At 44.8% G+C, this 14,371-nt stretch overlaps 1 protein-coding gene, 1 long non-coding RNA gene and 1 other non-coding gene across 6 annotated transcripts in view; 1 reads left to right on the top strand and 2 right to left on the bottom strand.

Moving 5' to 3' along the window:
• Positions 1 to 14,371, bottom strand: part of LOC119949095 — an 82,599-nt gene that overhangs the window by 29,621 nt on the left and 38,607 nt on the right. The gene's annotated exons all lie outside the window — the stretch shown is intronic.
• The window catches only part of ATCAY (ATCAY kinesin light chain interacting caytaxin), a 60,871-nt gene that overhangs the window by 29,681 nt on the left and 16,819 nt on the right, over positions 1 to 14,371 (top strand). For all 3 annotated transcript variants that reach the window (XM_038770563.1, XM_038770564.1, XM_038770565.1), the window contains 5 exons: positions 4,242 to 4,463; positions 8,448 to 8,633; positions 10,724 to 10,826; positions 11,474 to 11,605; positions 13,867 to 13,953. In XM_038770563.1, coding sequence (XP_038626491.1) covers positions 4,242 to 4,463; positions 8,448 to 8,633; positions 10,724 to 10,826; positions 11,474 to 11,605; positions 13,867 to 13,953 — 730 coding nt within the window. The remainder of the gene's footprint in view (positions 1 to 4,241; positions 4,464 to 8,447; positions 8,634 to 10,723; positions 10,827 to 11,473; positions 11,606 to 13,866; positions 13,954 to 14,371) is intronic.
• Positions 12,465 to 12,602, bottom strand: LOC119949758. Its single transcript, XR_005457295.1, has one exon. It is a non-coding gene; the product is annotated as a small nucleolar RNA SNORA7 (small nucleolar RNA).

The raw sequence follows: 14,371 nt of genomic DNA, 5'->3' as shown, positions 1-14,371 counted from the left end.
GGGAGACTAGGTCTCTTATCCCCATTTTACAGATGAGGAAACTGAGACACAGAGAACAACAACAATAACAATAATAATAATAATGGTATATGTTAAGCACTCACTATGTGCCAGGCATTTGGGTGGATACAAACAAATTGGGTTGGACACAGTCCCTGTCCCACATGGGGCTCACAGTCTCAATCCCCATTTTATAGATGACATAAGTGAGGCACAGAGGAAGTGAAGTGACTTGTGCAAGGTCACACAGGAAACAAGTGGGCGGCACTGGGATTAGAACCCATGACCTTCTGACTCCTAGGCCCATCTTCTATCCACTACACCGTGCTGCTGAACTGTGACTTGCCCAAGGTCACACAGCAAGCAGGTGGCAGAGCCGGAATTAGAACCCAGGTCCTCCGATCCTCCGACTCCCAGAGCTGTGCTCTTTCCACTAGGCCACACTGCTTGTACACAACCTGTCTGAAGAGTTTGGACTTAAATGGTAAGAGGGAGGTGGGGTGATAGCGGGCTGGTGCTGTGTGGGCCAGAGAAAGTTTTACTAGGATAGGAAAGAGGTGGGCATATTTGAAGGCAGATGGGAAGGAGCCATCAGAGAGTGGGCAGTGGTCAGGGAGGGAAGAAGAATGGGTGCAAGTTTTTTTAGAAGGAGATAAGAGATGGGTTCAGAGGCCCAGATAGAGGGGGGCAGGTTTTGAAGGCAGCCAGATCTCCTCTTGAGAGACAGAAGAGAAAGAGCATAGCCTAGCAGATAGAGCACAGGCCTGGGATTCAGAAGGACCTGGGTTCTAATTCAGGCTCCGCCACTTGTCTGCTGTGTGTCCTTGGGAAAATTACTTAGCTTCTCTGTGCCACAGTAACCCCATCTGTAAAATGGGGATTAAGACTGTGAGCCCTATGTGGAAAAGGAACTGTAACCAACCTGACAACCTAGTGTCTGCCCCAGCGCTTAATAAAGTACCTGGACATAGAAAGCACTTAACAAATACCATTTTTTTAAAAAAAAGACAGTATTTGCTTGAAACATCTTAAAATAAATCCTTGTACTGCCAAGAACTTTTTGGAATGGAAAGTGGCAGCAAATAACCTGTTACTTTTCAATTCTCAGGGGCTTTGACCATTTCAGAAGCCTCTTGTTCAGTTATTCCAATGACTGGTGTCATTCCAATTAATCCTATGATTCCGGGAACCCTGATGTTTTCTTTTTGCCACTACATTGCTTCTGAGCTTTGATTTTTAGGGAAAATACTTTTCCAAAATTCCATGACATCTTCATGTCTAATTCCCATGTCTGTATTTGGAAAGAGCATGGGCTTGGGAGTCAGAGATCACGGGTTCTAATCCCGGCTCCATCACTTGTCAGCTGTGTGACTTTGGGCAAGTCACCTAACTTCTCTGTGCCTCAGTGACCTCATCTGTAAAATGGAGATTAAGACTGTGAGCCCCACGTGGGACAACCTGATTACCTTGTATCTTCCCTAGCGCTTAGGATAGTGCTTGGCACATAGTAAGTGCTTAACAACTGTCATTATTATTATTATTATTATTCTCTTCCAGTGCTTAGTATAGTGCTCTGCACATAGTAAATGCTTAATACTATTACAACTACTACTACTTCTGCTACTACTACAACAGAGAATTAGTGTGGCCAGAGAACCTGGGTTCTAATCCCAACTCTGCCACTTTTCTACTGTGTGACCTTGAGCAAGTTCCTTAACTTCATCGTGCCTCAGTTTCCTCATCTGTAAAATGTGGATTAAATCCTACTCCCTACTACCTAGACTGTGAGCCCCATATTGGACAGGGACTGTGTCCAACCTGATTATCTTGTGTCTAATCCAGTGCTTAGAACAGTGCGTGGCACATAGTAAGTTGTTAGAAAGACAATTACTCCCCCCACCTTCAAAGTCTTATTGAAGGCACATCACTTCCAAGAGGCCTTCCCTGACTAAGCCTTCAATTCCTCTTTTTCCATTCCCTCCTGTGTCACCCTGATTTGCTCCTTTTATTCACCCCTCCCTGAGGCCCACAGCACTTGAAGGAGATGTGTCTTCAATTAGGCTTTGAAGTGGGGGAGAGTAACTGTCTGTGCCTCAGTTCTGTCATCATCCTTCAAGATACCTTCGTTGGTCAACTAAGCCCTCATTTCCTCTCCTCCCACTCCCTTCTGCATTGCTTTTGTGCTTGGATTTGCTCCTTCTATTCACCCTTCCCTCAGCCCCACAGCACTTACGTACATATCCGTAATTTATTTATTTATATTGATATCTGTCTCCCCCTCTAGTCTGTAAACTTGTTGTGGGCAGGGAATGTATCTTACCAACTCTGTTGCATTGTACTCTCCAAAGCACTTAGTACAATGCTTTGCACACAGTAAGCGCTCACTAAATACTATTGATTGAGTGATTTTTTTTATGGTATTTATTAAGCACTTACTATGTGCCAGGCACTGTTCTAAGTGCTGGGGTAGGTATAAGGTAATCAGGTTGGACACAATCCATTAATGTTAATAATTATGGTATTAAAAATACTATGATTATTATTAATTATTTAACTACTCCTAACTCAGCTGGACCACCCATGCTATTTTTTTTTCCTTGAAAAGACACTCTAAAAATTGATTTTGATTACTCTGGAATTGGTGATTTTAATTTCTCCTCCCTTAGTTTTCTCTGTAGCATTTGTCTTATTTCTTAAATAGGTGGCTGGTTTTTTTCTGGTGTGTATTCACTGTAGATCTATCACTTTATCTTTGCTTAAAGAGAAAGAGAACATCTATCTGGGCAACTTTCTTCATTTATTTTCTTGATTGGTTACTATTTCTGGACGTATGAATTTTTTTTTGTCTTAGTTGCCCTCCCCAGTTCAGTTCACATGTCACCCTGTTTAATGGTCTGAGAAAAGAGCATTTCCTAAGGTACAGCAGGCCCTAACACCTAACACCTAACCCATGCTGTAATTGGGCAGAGTGGAGGGATCGGAATGGTAGCTGGCCTGTGGTGGGAATTAAGGAAGAGGAATAGCCAGGCCAGCAGAGGAGTCAGTCAGTCAATCAATCAATCGTATTTATTGAGCACTTACTGTGTGCAGAGCACTGTACTAAACACTTGGGAGAGTATGATATAAAAATATAACAGAGTTGGTAGACATGTTCCCTGCCCACAGTGAGCTTACAGTCTAGAGCGGAAGACAAACATTAATATAAATAAATTACAGATATTCATTCATTCATTCAATCGTATTTACTGAGCGCTTACTGTGTGCAGAGCACTGTACTAAGCGCTTGGGAAGTACAAGTTGGCAACATATAGAGACGGTCCCTACCCAACAACGGGCTCATGTACGTAAGTGCAGTGGGGCTGAGGGAAGGGTGAATAAAGGGAGCAAATCCAAGTGCAAGGGTGATGCAGAAGAGAGAGGGAGAAGAGGAAAAGAGGGTTTAGTCAGGGAAGGCCTCTTAGAGGAGATGTGCCTTTAATAAGGCTTTGAAGTAGGTCCTGAAACTTCCTTCCCAGGGGGAAGTGGACAATGTGGCAGAACAAGGGTTAGTAATAATAATAATAATAATAATAGCATTTATTAAGTGCTTACTATGTGCAAAGCACTGTTCTAAGCGCTGGGGAGTTTACAAGGTGATCAGGTTGTCCCACGTGGGGCTCACAGTCTTCATCCCCATTTTACAGATGAGGGAACTGAGGCCCCGAGAAGTGAAGTGACTTGCCCAAAGTCACACAGCTGACAAGTGGTGGAGCCGGGATTTGAACCGATGACCTCTGACTCCAAAGCCCAGGCTCTTTCCACTGAACCACGCTGCTTCTAGTTAGTTAGTATGTTAGTAGTTAGTACTCCTCATTCCCTTTCTTTACAACCCTGTCACTTCTCTTGAGCCAAGTAGCTAGGCAGTTGACCATCAAGTCGGAATTAGGGTGGGACTGATGGCAATTGGGAATACCAGATATTGAGATGAACGCGCGGTCACGCCTGCATTGTAACGTAATGATTTCATACACGCTGTCTTCAACTTCCCCTTTGAAAAGTGGGTATCTTCAACCTCTTCCCAGGGCTGCTGTGGGGCTTCATTTGCAAAGTACTTTGAAATGAGAAGACACCAACATGGGAAGTATTGCTCTGTATGAAGTATCTTGTAAAAAATGATTAATGGTTCATTCAAAAGTCTGTTTAAAAAGAAGCTTAAAAGGGGGTTAAAAACGAGAAACTGGATTTTCTTTTTTTTCCTGCAGCTCCGCCGAACACCTTAAACTTCAATGGGGCGCATCGCAAACGAAAGACTCTTGTAGCCCCTGAGATTAACATTTCCTTGGACCAAAGTGAGGGTTCCATGCTGTCTGATGACTTCCTGGACACCCCCGATGATCTAGACATCAACGTGGATGACATCGAGACCCCAGATGAGACAGATTCCCTGGAATTCTTGGGAAATGGCAATGAGCTGGAATGGGAAGGTAAAAATGAGGCGAATTTGTCACATGCTCCTTGTCATTGGAGACTAATTTGTCACTGTATTGCCCAGAGGCTTAAGTTTTCCCCAAAATAGGGCTTGAAAAAAAAATACGCACAGGAGCCTTGCATAGTTTTTTGTTTCGGGTCTTTTTTTCTGAAAACTTTTCACCCCCCACCTAAAAAAATCTGTCACTTAGGACCTGTTGGGAAATGCATCACTGCTCTGGTGTCAGAAAGGGTCTAGATCTAGACTAGATATATGGCCATAAAAAGTTTTGAGGTCAAAAAGGAAATTTTCCATTATTTACTCCAGTAATGAATTTCTGGGTTAAATGACCAGGATATTAGTTAACTGGGCAGTTAACTAATCCCATCAAATCAGGGGGATCCAGGGAAGTCTGGTGCTCCAGGAAAAGAGTCCTTTGTGAAAGTGTTTTTGGTGGGGTTGTGATTCTTTTTCCTGGAAGTAGGGATAAAAGATCAGTAAAGATCCTTGTTAACACTGCCCCTTCTAGTCTGTATTGCACTGAAGAGATTTGCCTAATTTAATCATCTAACCTAAGATGGTTACCTTTGGTAGCACCAGGTGGAGCAGAAAAGAGGGAGTGGGAGTGGAGAGAGCGGGGAAAGGGCAGAAAAGGAGAAAGAGAGAAAAGAGGAGGAGGGAAGGGCAAAAGGGAGGGAGGAGAAGAGCAAAAGGACATCTGGCAAAATTCACCTGCCTCTGTGGCTGCTTCTGCCACCACTTTCCCCGAGGAGCCCTAGTGGCACCACAGGCCAGGATGGGCCACTTTAGCAAGGGCCACCAAAACTGTGTTGCCGTTGGGCTACTGGATGCAAATGGCAGGAGCCTTGGCCTAATCTAGAATGGCCCAGTTCACCTGAGGCCGCTACCACCCCTGCTGCTAATATCGCCCCAATCCAGGTAATAGGATTGCTGCAGTAATCTCGGCAGCCTGCCTTTTTCAAAATCACTTCTCCTCCAAGAGGCCTTCCCTGACTGTGTCCTCATTTTCCCTACTCCCTCCCCCTTCTGAGTCACCGATGCACTTGCATCTGTACCCTTTAAGCACTTGGTATTCACTCCACCCTCAGCCCCACAGCACTTTTGTACATATCAATAATTTATTTTAATGTCTGTCTCCCCATCTAGGCTATAAGATCCTTGCGGGCAGAGAACCTGTCTACCACCTCTGTTGTATTCAATCAATCATTCAGTCAATCAATTATTCAGTGGTATTTATTGAGCATTTACTGTTCTGCAGAGCACTGTACTAAGCGTTTGGGAGAGTACAGTATAGCAGAGTTGGTTGTCACGTTCCCTGCCCTCAATGACCTTACAGCCTAGAGGGATTATATTGTACTCTCCCACGTGCTTAGTATAGTGCTCTGCCAAGTGTAAGCGCACAATAAATGCCATTGATTGAGTTTCCTGAGAGAAAAATGTAGCTCTGGTACTACTGGAAACTGATTTAAGCATGGCCCCAGCCAAGCTCTATCAGCCTCAGCAATGAGGGTGGCAATAGCTGCTGCAGCCAAAGGCAAGAATGGAGAACGCTTCACCACTCTAGCAAAAAATAGGACCCCAATGAAGCAGGATGGAAAGCTAGAAAGCATGCCTGCCCCATCCAAAACAGGGCGCCTAGTTCATTCGTTCATTTATTCATTCAATCATATTTATTGAGTGCTTACTGTGTGCAATGCACTGTACTAAGCGCTTGGAAAGTACAATTCAGCAACAAATTGCTGTATTTGAACTAAATCCACACAACAGATAGAAACCAGAGAGACTGTCATGCAGGCAACTGGGAGATGTCCTCCCTCCCACAAAAGAAACTGAGAGACTCAGATCTGACAAAAGCAACAAGGCCACAAGGGGCAGATAATAATAATTTGTATTTGTTAAGTGCTTACTATGTGTTCTAAGCACTGGGGGGAGATACAAGGTAATCAGGTTGTCCCACGTGGGGCTCACAGTCCTAATCCCCATTTTACAGATGAGGTAATTGAGTCACAGAGAAGTGAAATGACTTGCCCAAAGCCACACAGCTGACAAGTGGCAGAGGCGGGATTAGAACCCATGACCTCTGACTCCCAAGCCCACACTCTTCCCACTGAGCCACGCTGCCTCTCTGCAGATGAGTGCTGTCAGGCAAACCTGAAATGCTCGCGCTTTGAATCACGATGGAACCACAAAGTGGCCTGAGTATGTGCGAGGAAACCAACCCAGGCTGCCCCTCACAGTGTCTGCTTCCACTGCCCGCCTCAGGCTCTGACCCTTATTTCATCATCAATCGTATTTATTGAGCGCTTACTATGTGCAGAGCACTGTACTAAGCGCTTGAACACATTTCAGATGTGAACTTTGCCATTCAAACCCACTCTACTCCACCCAAGCCTTTAGGGCTAAAAATCCATCTAGAATTCCAATTCTAGAGGAGAAGGAGAAGCAGTGTGGCCTAGAGGAAAGAGCATGGGCCTGGGAATCAAAGGACCTGAGTTCTAATAGCGCTCTGCCACTTACCTGCTGTGTGACCTTGGGCAAGTCACTTCACTTCTCTGTGCCTCAATTCCGTCATCTGGAAGCTGGGGATTCAATACCTGTTCTCCCTCCTACTTAGACTGTGAGCTCCATGTGGGGCCTAATGATCTTGTATCTACCCCAGCGAGTTGTACAGTGCTTGGCACAAAGTAAACACTTAACAAATACCACAATTAATTATTAAAAATGAACTATATAGTTGGGATATGAGGGACCAGCACCTAACTAAAGTAAGGCGTTTCTTGGCTATCTTTCCCCTACAAATGTGCCAATTTTCTCTCCAGCCTTTCAACAGTGCTTTATTCATTAAAACTGCTTTAAATCTTTCCCCCGTCACCTCAGCCAATCCGCATGGGATGGTAAATCTTGTATCGAAAGAGCCCAGACACCAGGCGAAATTAAACAAGATTGTGGATCTAATTTAAAAAGGAGCCTGCATGCCACAGTGCTGTTAAACGAGATTCTGAAAGAGTTGTAGCTTGTGGACAGAGGGCTCTGTTTATCTTTTGAGCTAACTGTGCTGAAGATTGGGGGAGGAGAAAGATGTAGGGAGAAGGGAGGAAGAAGGGCGAGAGATTGGTTGAATAAGGTCTGATCATAGGTCGTTGCCATAGCTCCAGCTCCAAGAAACAGTCAAGTTCCAACTCAGAAGGTATCAATTTGTCACAACTTTCCCCATTTTTAGGATGCGCCCAATCCTAGCTATTTAGTGGGGCTAATTCGTAAAAATTAATTTCCTATTTTGACCATCAAAAGTCCAACATAATTTTGGTATTTTATTATTTTGGAAGGAGCACAGGCCTGAGAGTCAGAGAATCTGGGTTCTAGTCCCAGATCTGCCAATTGCCTGCTGTGTGACCTTGGGCAAGTCACTTTACTTCTCAGTGTCTTCAACTGTGAAATGGGGATTCAATGCCTGTTCTCCCTCCTACATAGACTGTGAGCCCTAAGTGGACCAGGGACTGTGTCCAGCCTGATGAACTTGAATCTACCCCAGCGCCTAGAACAGTGCTTGACACATAGGAAGGGTTTAAGAAATATTATTATTGTTATTGTTCTCTCCCAAGCTCTTAGTACAGTGAGTGCTCTGCACACAGTAAGCGCTCAATAAATACCATTCATTGATTGATTGATAATGACAACCCAGCTTGCAAATGGGTCCAAGGTACCCGGGAAGAAATGGTATCTCTTTGGATTCAAGTCAATGTCTAGACTGTGAGCCCGCTGTTGGGTAGGAACCGTCTCTATATGTTGCCAAGTCGTACTTCCCAAGCGCTTAGTACAGTGCTCTGCACACAGTAAGTGCTCAATAAATACGATTGAATGAATGAATGTCTGCTCTGCCTGAGGGGAGATCAGTGAGTCCTTCGTCAGAACCTTCATTATCAAGACTGTCAGACCCCTCTGAGAGATGAGGTCAGTGCTCTCGCTTGCCTACTTTCAGATGATACCCCAGTAGCCACCGCTAAGAACATGCCTGGAAACAGTGCGGATCTCTTTGGAGACGGGGCAGCTGAAGAAGGTAGTGCCACCAACGGGAGACTGTGGAGGACGGTAATAATCGGGGAACAGGAACATCGAATCGACCTGCAGATGATCAAACCCTACATGAAGGTGGTGACCCATGGAGGTGAGGGGGGGAGCGGCTGAGGAGTTTTTCTTCTTTTGATGTCGGCCTTTAAAAAAGCTGCTTCTTGGAGGCTTTGCAGGGAGAAGAAAGTTTTTATCAGGGGCATAACTCAAGGAAATAGCTTTTAATAAGTGCCTGTAATGTGCAAGACACCACCATGTGCTAGGAAAAAGAACACAGCAGAGGTGCCAACTTTTTATTTTGTGTCCAAGGATGAACAGGGGTTAGGGATTTTAGGAAGGATGAGAACTGGAAAGGGACAGGCTTCAAAGAGCCAACAGGCCAGAAAGTCATCATTTTGGGTTTTTTCGGCCTGATTGGAAGCTCTCAGGTCTGGGGAGAGTCCTGGGGTGAGTGAGCCCGAGAGTCCAGCTCAAAAAGCTGGAAGCAGCATGGCTTAGTGGAAAGAGCATGGGCCTGGGAATTAGAGGACTTGGGTTCTAATGTTGGCTTTGCCCCTCATCTGCTGTGTGACCTGGGGCAAATCACTTGACTTTTTCTGTGCCTCAGTTACTTCATCTATAAAATGGGGTTTAAAACTGTAAGCCTCCTGTGGAACATGGACTGTATCCAACCTGATTAGCTTGTATCTACCCCAGCACTTAATACAATGCCTGGAACATAGTAAGGGCTTAACAAATACCTTAAAAAAGAGCTCTAGGGGTAATCGCACCCATCATCCCCATAGAGCAGGCACCTATGTCACTTGGCTGAAAATTTGACAAGTACTCCGGCCCTCAAGGAACTTCCAGTCTAAGAATAGGGAAAGGCGCACAGAAAAAAAAACCCATGAAAACAATATAAAAAGCAATGTCAAAAATAAATTCCATAGAGTTACAATTTCAGCCTCCTTGCTACCCAGCCTGGGCTGTTTAGAATCTAGGAGACACAAAAGCCACTGCCACAGCAACTCCAACCACAACCTTCTAAAACTGCCGAAGGCAATTTCATCTGTCCTGTCCGATTCCTGCTGTTGAGGGGAACGCTACCAGCTGGGTGTCTTCCAGGTGGTGGGGATGAACGTAAGCTGTGAGCTCCTTGTGGGCAGAGAACGTGTCTACCAACTCTGTTATATTGTACTCTTCCAAGTGCTTAGTGCAGTGCTCTGCACACAGTAAGCGCTCAATAAATATGATTGATTGATTATATTGCATTTTCCCAAACTCTTAGTGAGCATTCAATAAATCCACTTGACTGATTGACTGGCAGGAATTGTATTCCAGTTTTGGAGGTACGGGAGAGTTTCAGGCTGCTGCTTCAAAGATGTTTGATAATATGGGCCTGGAACACACCTCTTCTGCCTCCCCTCTCTCCTGGACTAGCTCCGGGAGGGAAGGGCCCTACCTCACCCCTACAGCAAGTCAGGAAGTCAAGTCTGAGTCTGGAGACCCCTTAGCCCGCATATCTTTTTAATCATGGAAAACCCATTCTAATCAGCATCAACATAATGCTACCCGCTAAACTGGGGCTAGAGCCAACCCAGCACCAGCAAATTGGTGATAGGTACAGGCACGTTTGGTTGGAGTTCCTCAGTCCCACCTTACTGGTTCCTCCTCAAAGTCTATCCCTAACTCTCTTCCCAGTGGCTCCTGTTGGTAAATAGGAACAATTCTGATCTAGCTTCACTCCATAAATGATTCATATTTGGAGAAGATGTGATGTTACAAAAGCTGAGACTGTTTTCATTTGTGGCTCATTCCAAGCATGCCCAGAATATTACCACTGATCTTTCTCACCTGATAGCTGCCTCAGCCTCCCTGGCTTTGCAGCATGGCCTAGAGGAAAGAGTCCCTAGCAGCCTGGGAGTCAGAGGGCCCAGGTTCTAATCCGACCTTACCCATTTACCTGCTGTGTGACCTTGGGCAAATCTCTGAACTTCTCTGTGCCTCACTTTCCTCATCTGTAAAATGGGCATTCATACCTGTTCTCCCCCTTGCTTAGATGGTGAGCTCCATTTGGAACAGGGACTATGTCCAACCTGACTACCTCGTATCTACCCCAGCGCCTATGCTCAGCACAGAGCAAGTGCCTGACAAATACCACAATGATGATTAGATTTATCCAGCATTCCCCTTCTCTTTCTCTTCCAGGGTACTACGGTGAAGGCCTGAATGCCATCATTGTCTTTGCAGCCTGCTATCTTCCAGACAGTAACTCGGCAGATTACCATTATATAATGGAAAATCTCTTCCTGTAAGTTACACATAAGAAAAAAGCAGGGGGGTTAGAAGCAGAATGGTTTGCTGCTACAACTCTCTGGGAGTGAGGAGATGGGGCTGTAGAGCTTACTGAACCAGATTCTCCTCAGTCACTCCCTGGCAGAAACAGTAAGACTGTTCCAAAAACTGCCCCACAGCTTAGGACAGTCTCACTCTCTCTCCTCTGCAGGGGGATTATTATCAGAATACAGTCAACCCGCCAGCAGACTTGATTGACCTAAGAATTTAAAACTGCAGGTGTTCACCCTCCATCTTTCCAAAAGCATCCTTTTTCATGGACTTGGGGAGTCTTTTAAAGTTACAGTTAAATTTGAAGCTTGATAACGCAGTTATCACATACCCCCCACCTCTGCCCTTCCTGCCAGCCCCAAGCTTCTTTAACCATCACCACCTGTCTCTTCCTCCATCAAAATCCTCCATGTCAAGCCATGTCCATGAGCTTTACTCTGAAGCTCTATCTATCAACACTTTTCTTTGGGCCTCCTTCTCTCACTCCCTCTGTCTGCCTAGCCAAAACCTTGATTGCTAGGTGGGCAGGAAAAAAAAGTCATCCTGGTTGTGTGACTCATTTATTCTAAGATTTATAAACTTTGATATTCAGTTTGGGATATTCATGAATAGGTACGTGATCAGCAGTTTGGAGCTGCTGGTCGCTGAAGACTACATGATTGTGTATCTGAATGGCGCTACACCCCGTCGGAGGATGCCAGGGATTGGCTGGCTGAAGAAATGTTACCAGATGATTGACAGGAGGTGAGCAGCATAGTTACCTGGCATTTTCCTCCTGTGGTCCAGCTTCTAAGACACAAAATAATGTAGAAAGGCGGAAACAGAATAGATTCATGGAAAGGATTCAATCATACCTCTCAAAATGCGCCCAAGCAGGAAAAATTTTTTGTTCAGGGAAGTGCTGGGCTTTTTTTTTTTGTCTTTGAAACTTTCTGTATTTCAATCTAGTGAAATTCTGGCAAAATTTTAGTGTGAACCCAATTTTTTACTCACATCCTGAAACCCATGATCTCATTGCATTGATGTGATTCCTGTCAAAGACAACAATCTCATAAAAAATGGGAAAAAAAATTTGGCTGCGGTCTTACAGATAAAAACCAAAATGCTCCAGTCCCCCAAAACTTTTACCAACCTAAGTTGTTTCTCACAGCTGCATGGACTAGTGGAAAGAGCATGGAACAGGGTGTTGGAAGACCTGGGTTCTAATCCCTGCTCTGCCAGTTGCTTGCTGTGTGACTTTGGACAAGTCAGTTAACTTTTCTGTGCCTAAGTTCTCCCTCCTACTTAGACGGTGAGCCCCATGTGGGACAGGGACTCTGTCCAACCTAAGTAACTTGTATCTACCCCAGCGCTTAGGACAGTGTTTGACAAGGTTTGTCCTGTCTTATGCTGTCGAGTAGTTTCCGACCCATAGCGACAGCACGAATACATCTCTCCCGGAATGCACCGCTGTCCATCTGCAACTGTTCTGGTAGTGTATCCATAGAGTTTTATTGAGAAAAATACGGAACTGGTTTACCATTGCTTCCTTCCGCGCAGTAAATCTGAGTCTCTGCCCTCGACTCTCTCCCATGCCGCTGCTGCCCGGCATGGGTGAGTTTTGACTTGTAGCAGATTGCCTTCCACTCACTAGCCACTGGTCAAACTAGGAATGGAAGGGGTAGGCCTCTGCTTGACTTTCCCTCCTGTAGCCAAGATTGGTAGAGTACTGGAAACTCTCTAGGTGCGACCCTGAGAGGGGGGTTGACAAGTAGTAGTAGAGAAGCAGCGTGGCTCAGTGGAAAGAGCACGGGCTTTGGAGTCAGAGGTCATGGGTTCAAATCCCGGCTCCGTCAGTTGTCAGCTTTGTGACTTTGGGCAAGTCACTTAACTTCTCTGTGCCTCAGTGACCTCATCTGTAAAATGAGGATAAAGACTGTGAGCCCCCTGTGGGACAACCTGATCACCTTGTAACCTCCCCAGTGCTTAGAACAGTGCTTTGCACATAGTAAGCACTTAATAAATGCCATTATTATTATTATTATTAAGTAGTAAGCCCTTAACAAATACCTTAAAAAAGGTAGCAGGAGGTACTTAAAAATTCCCCTTGGCTATTTGCCATTTTTTTTCCTATTACAAGGACCTGGGAAATGTATCTGCTGCTACTTGCCCCTTTCTTGAAGTTGTAATCCCTCCTTTCTAATATAGTAGGGAGTTTTCATGCTAAATTTAAGGAAGCTACAGAAAACTAAAGCAGAGCACCATGATGCTACTTGAAATGTCCACTTTTCAGAAAGTGTCCCAAATAAGCCAAAATGACAGCATCAAAATGGGAGAAAATCAGCAGGCTGTTTTTTCTCTTGAAAAACACAGAGCTTCTGTAAAACACTGGAAAAGTAGACATATGCTAGACATATCAATGTACATATCTGTAATTGTATTTATTTTTATTAATGTCTGACTTCCCCACTCTAGACTGTAAACTCATTGTGGGAAGGGAATGTGACCATTCATTGTTGTTTTGTACTCTCCCAAGCGCTTAGTACAGTGCTCTGCACACAGTAAGTGCTCAATAAATACGATTGAATGAATGAATGATTCTGAAAACAGTTCTAAGCTCCCTCTATAATGGCAATAACACTTTTCTGTTAGCCTCAACTACAGTTAGTAGAGGCAGTAGAGGTAGTAGAGGCTTGGGGAAGCAGTGTGGCTCAGTGGAAAGAGCATGGGCTTTGGATTCAGAGGTCAAGGGTTCAAATCCCAGCTCTGCCAATTGTCAGCTATGTGACTTTGGGCAACTTTTCTGGGCCTCAGTTCCCTCATCTGTAAAATGGGGATTAAGACTGTGAGCCCCCAGTGGGACAACCTGATCCCCTTGTAACCTCCCCAGCACTTAGAACAGTGCTTTGCACATAGCAAGTGCTTAACAAATACTCCAGCGCGCGCTTAGAGGCTTTGTATTTTTCTAGAATGATGGGTTTGAAGGTGCTGAGTATACTCTCTTGCCCTTTTAACTTTTTCCACAGACTACGGAAAAACCTGAAATCATTAATAATTGTACATCCCTCTTGGTTCATACGGACAGTGTTGGCTATCTCCAGACCCTTCATCAGGTAAACCAAGAGTCTTTTGATTAACTTGTTAGGACTGATTTCAACTGATTTCAACCCCAACCCCAACTCATATGAAGTAGATGATTCTTCATTCTGGTCCTTTTTTTTTTTTTACTGTTCTAAAAGAAAATTTGGGCAACCACTGAAGCTCGAGTTAAGTAGGTTTCACAAACAAAAAGAAAGAATTCTTCACCCTGCCAGTGATAAACAGGTTCTTTGACCCTGAAATCCCACTCTCCTAACCTGCCTTATCTCCCACACTCCCCCTTCTCACAAAACTGTACCCTCCTCTCACATAGACCTCCTATCTCTAGATCCCCTCCACTTACCCTAGACCAACATGCTTCACTCTGATTCCCTACACGAGGCTTTCTCTCCTGAGGCACAAATCCATGCCCTCAACACCACCCTACCCACT

Source organism: Tachyglossus aculeatus, chromosome X2, assembly GCF_015852505.1.
Source record: "Tachyglossus aculeatus isolate mTacAcu1 chromosome X2, mTacAcu1.pri, whole genome shotgun sequence".
Classification (NCBI taxonomy): domain Eukaryota; kingdom Metazoa; phylum Chordata; class Mammalia; order Monotremata; family Tachyglossidae; genus Tachyglossus; species Tachyglossus aculeatus.
Note: the sequence above shows the minus strand (reverse complement) of the source record. Positions and strands in the feature narration are given on the sequence as shown.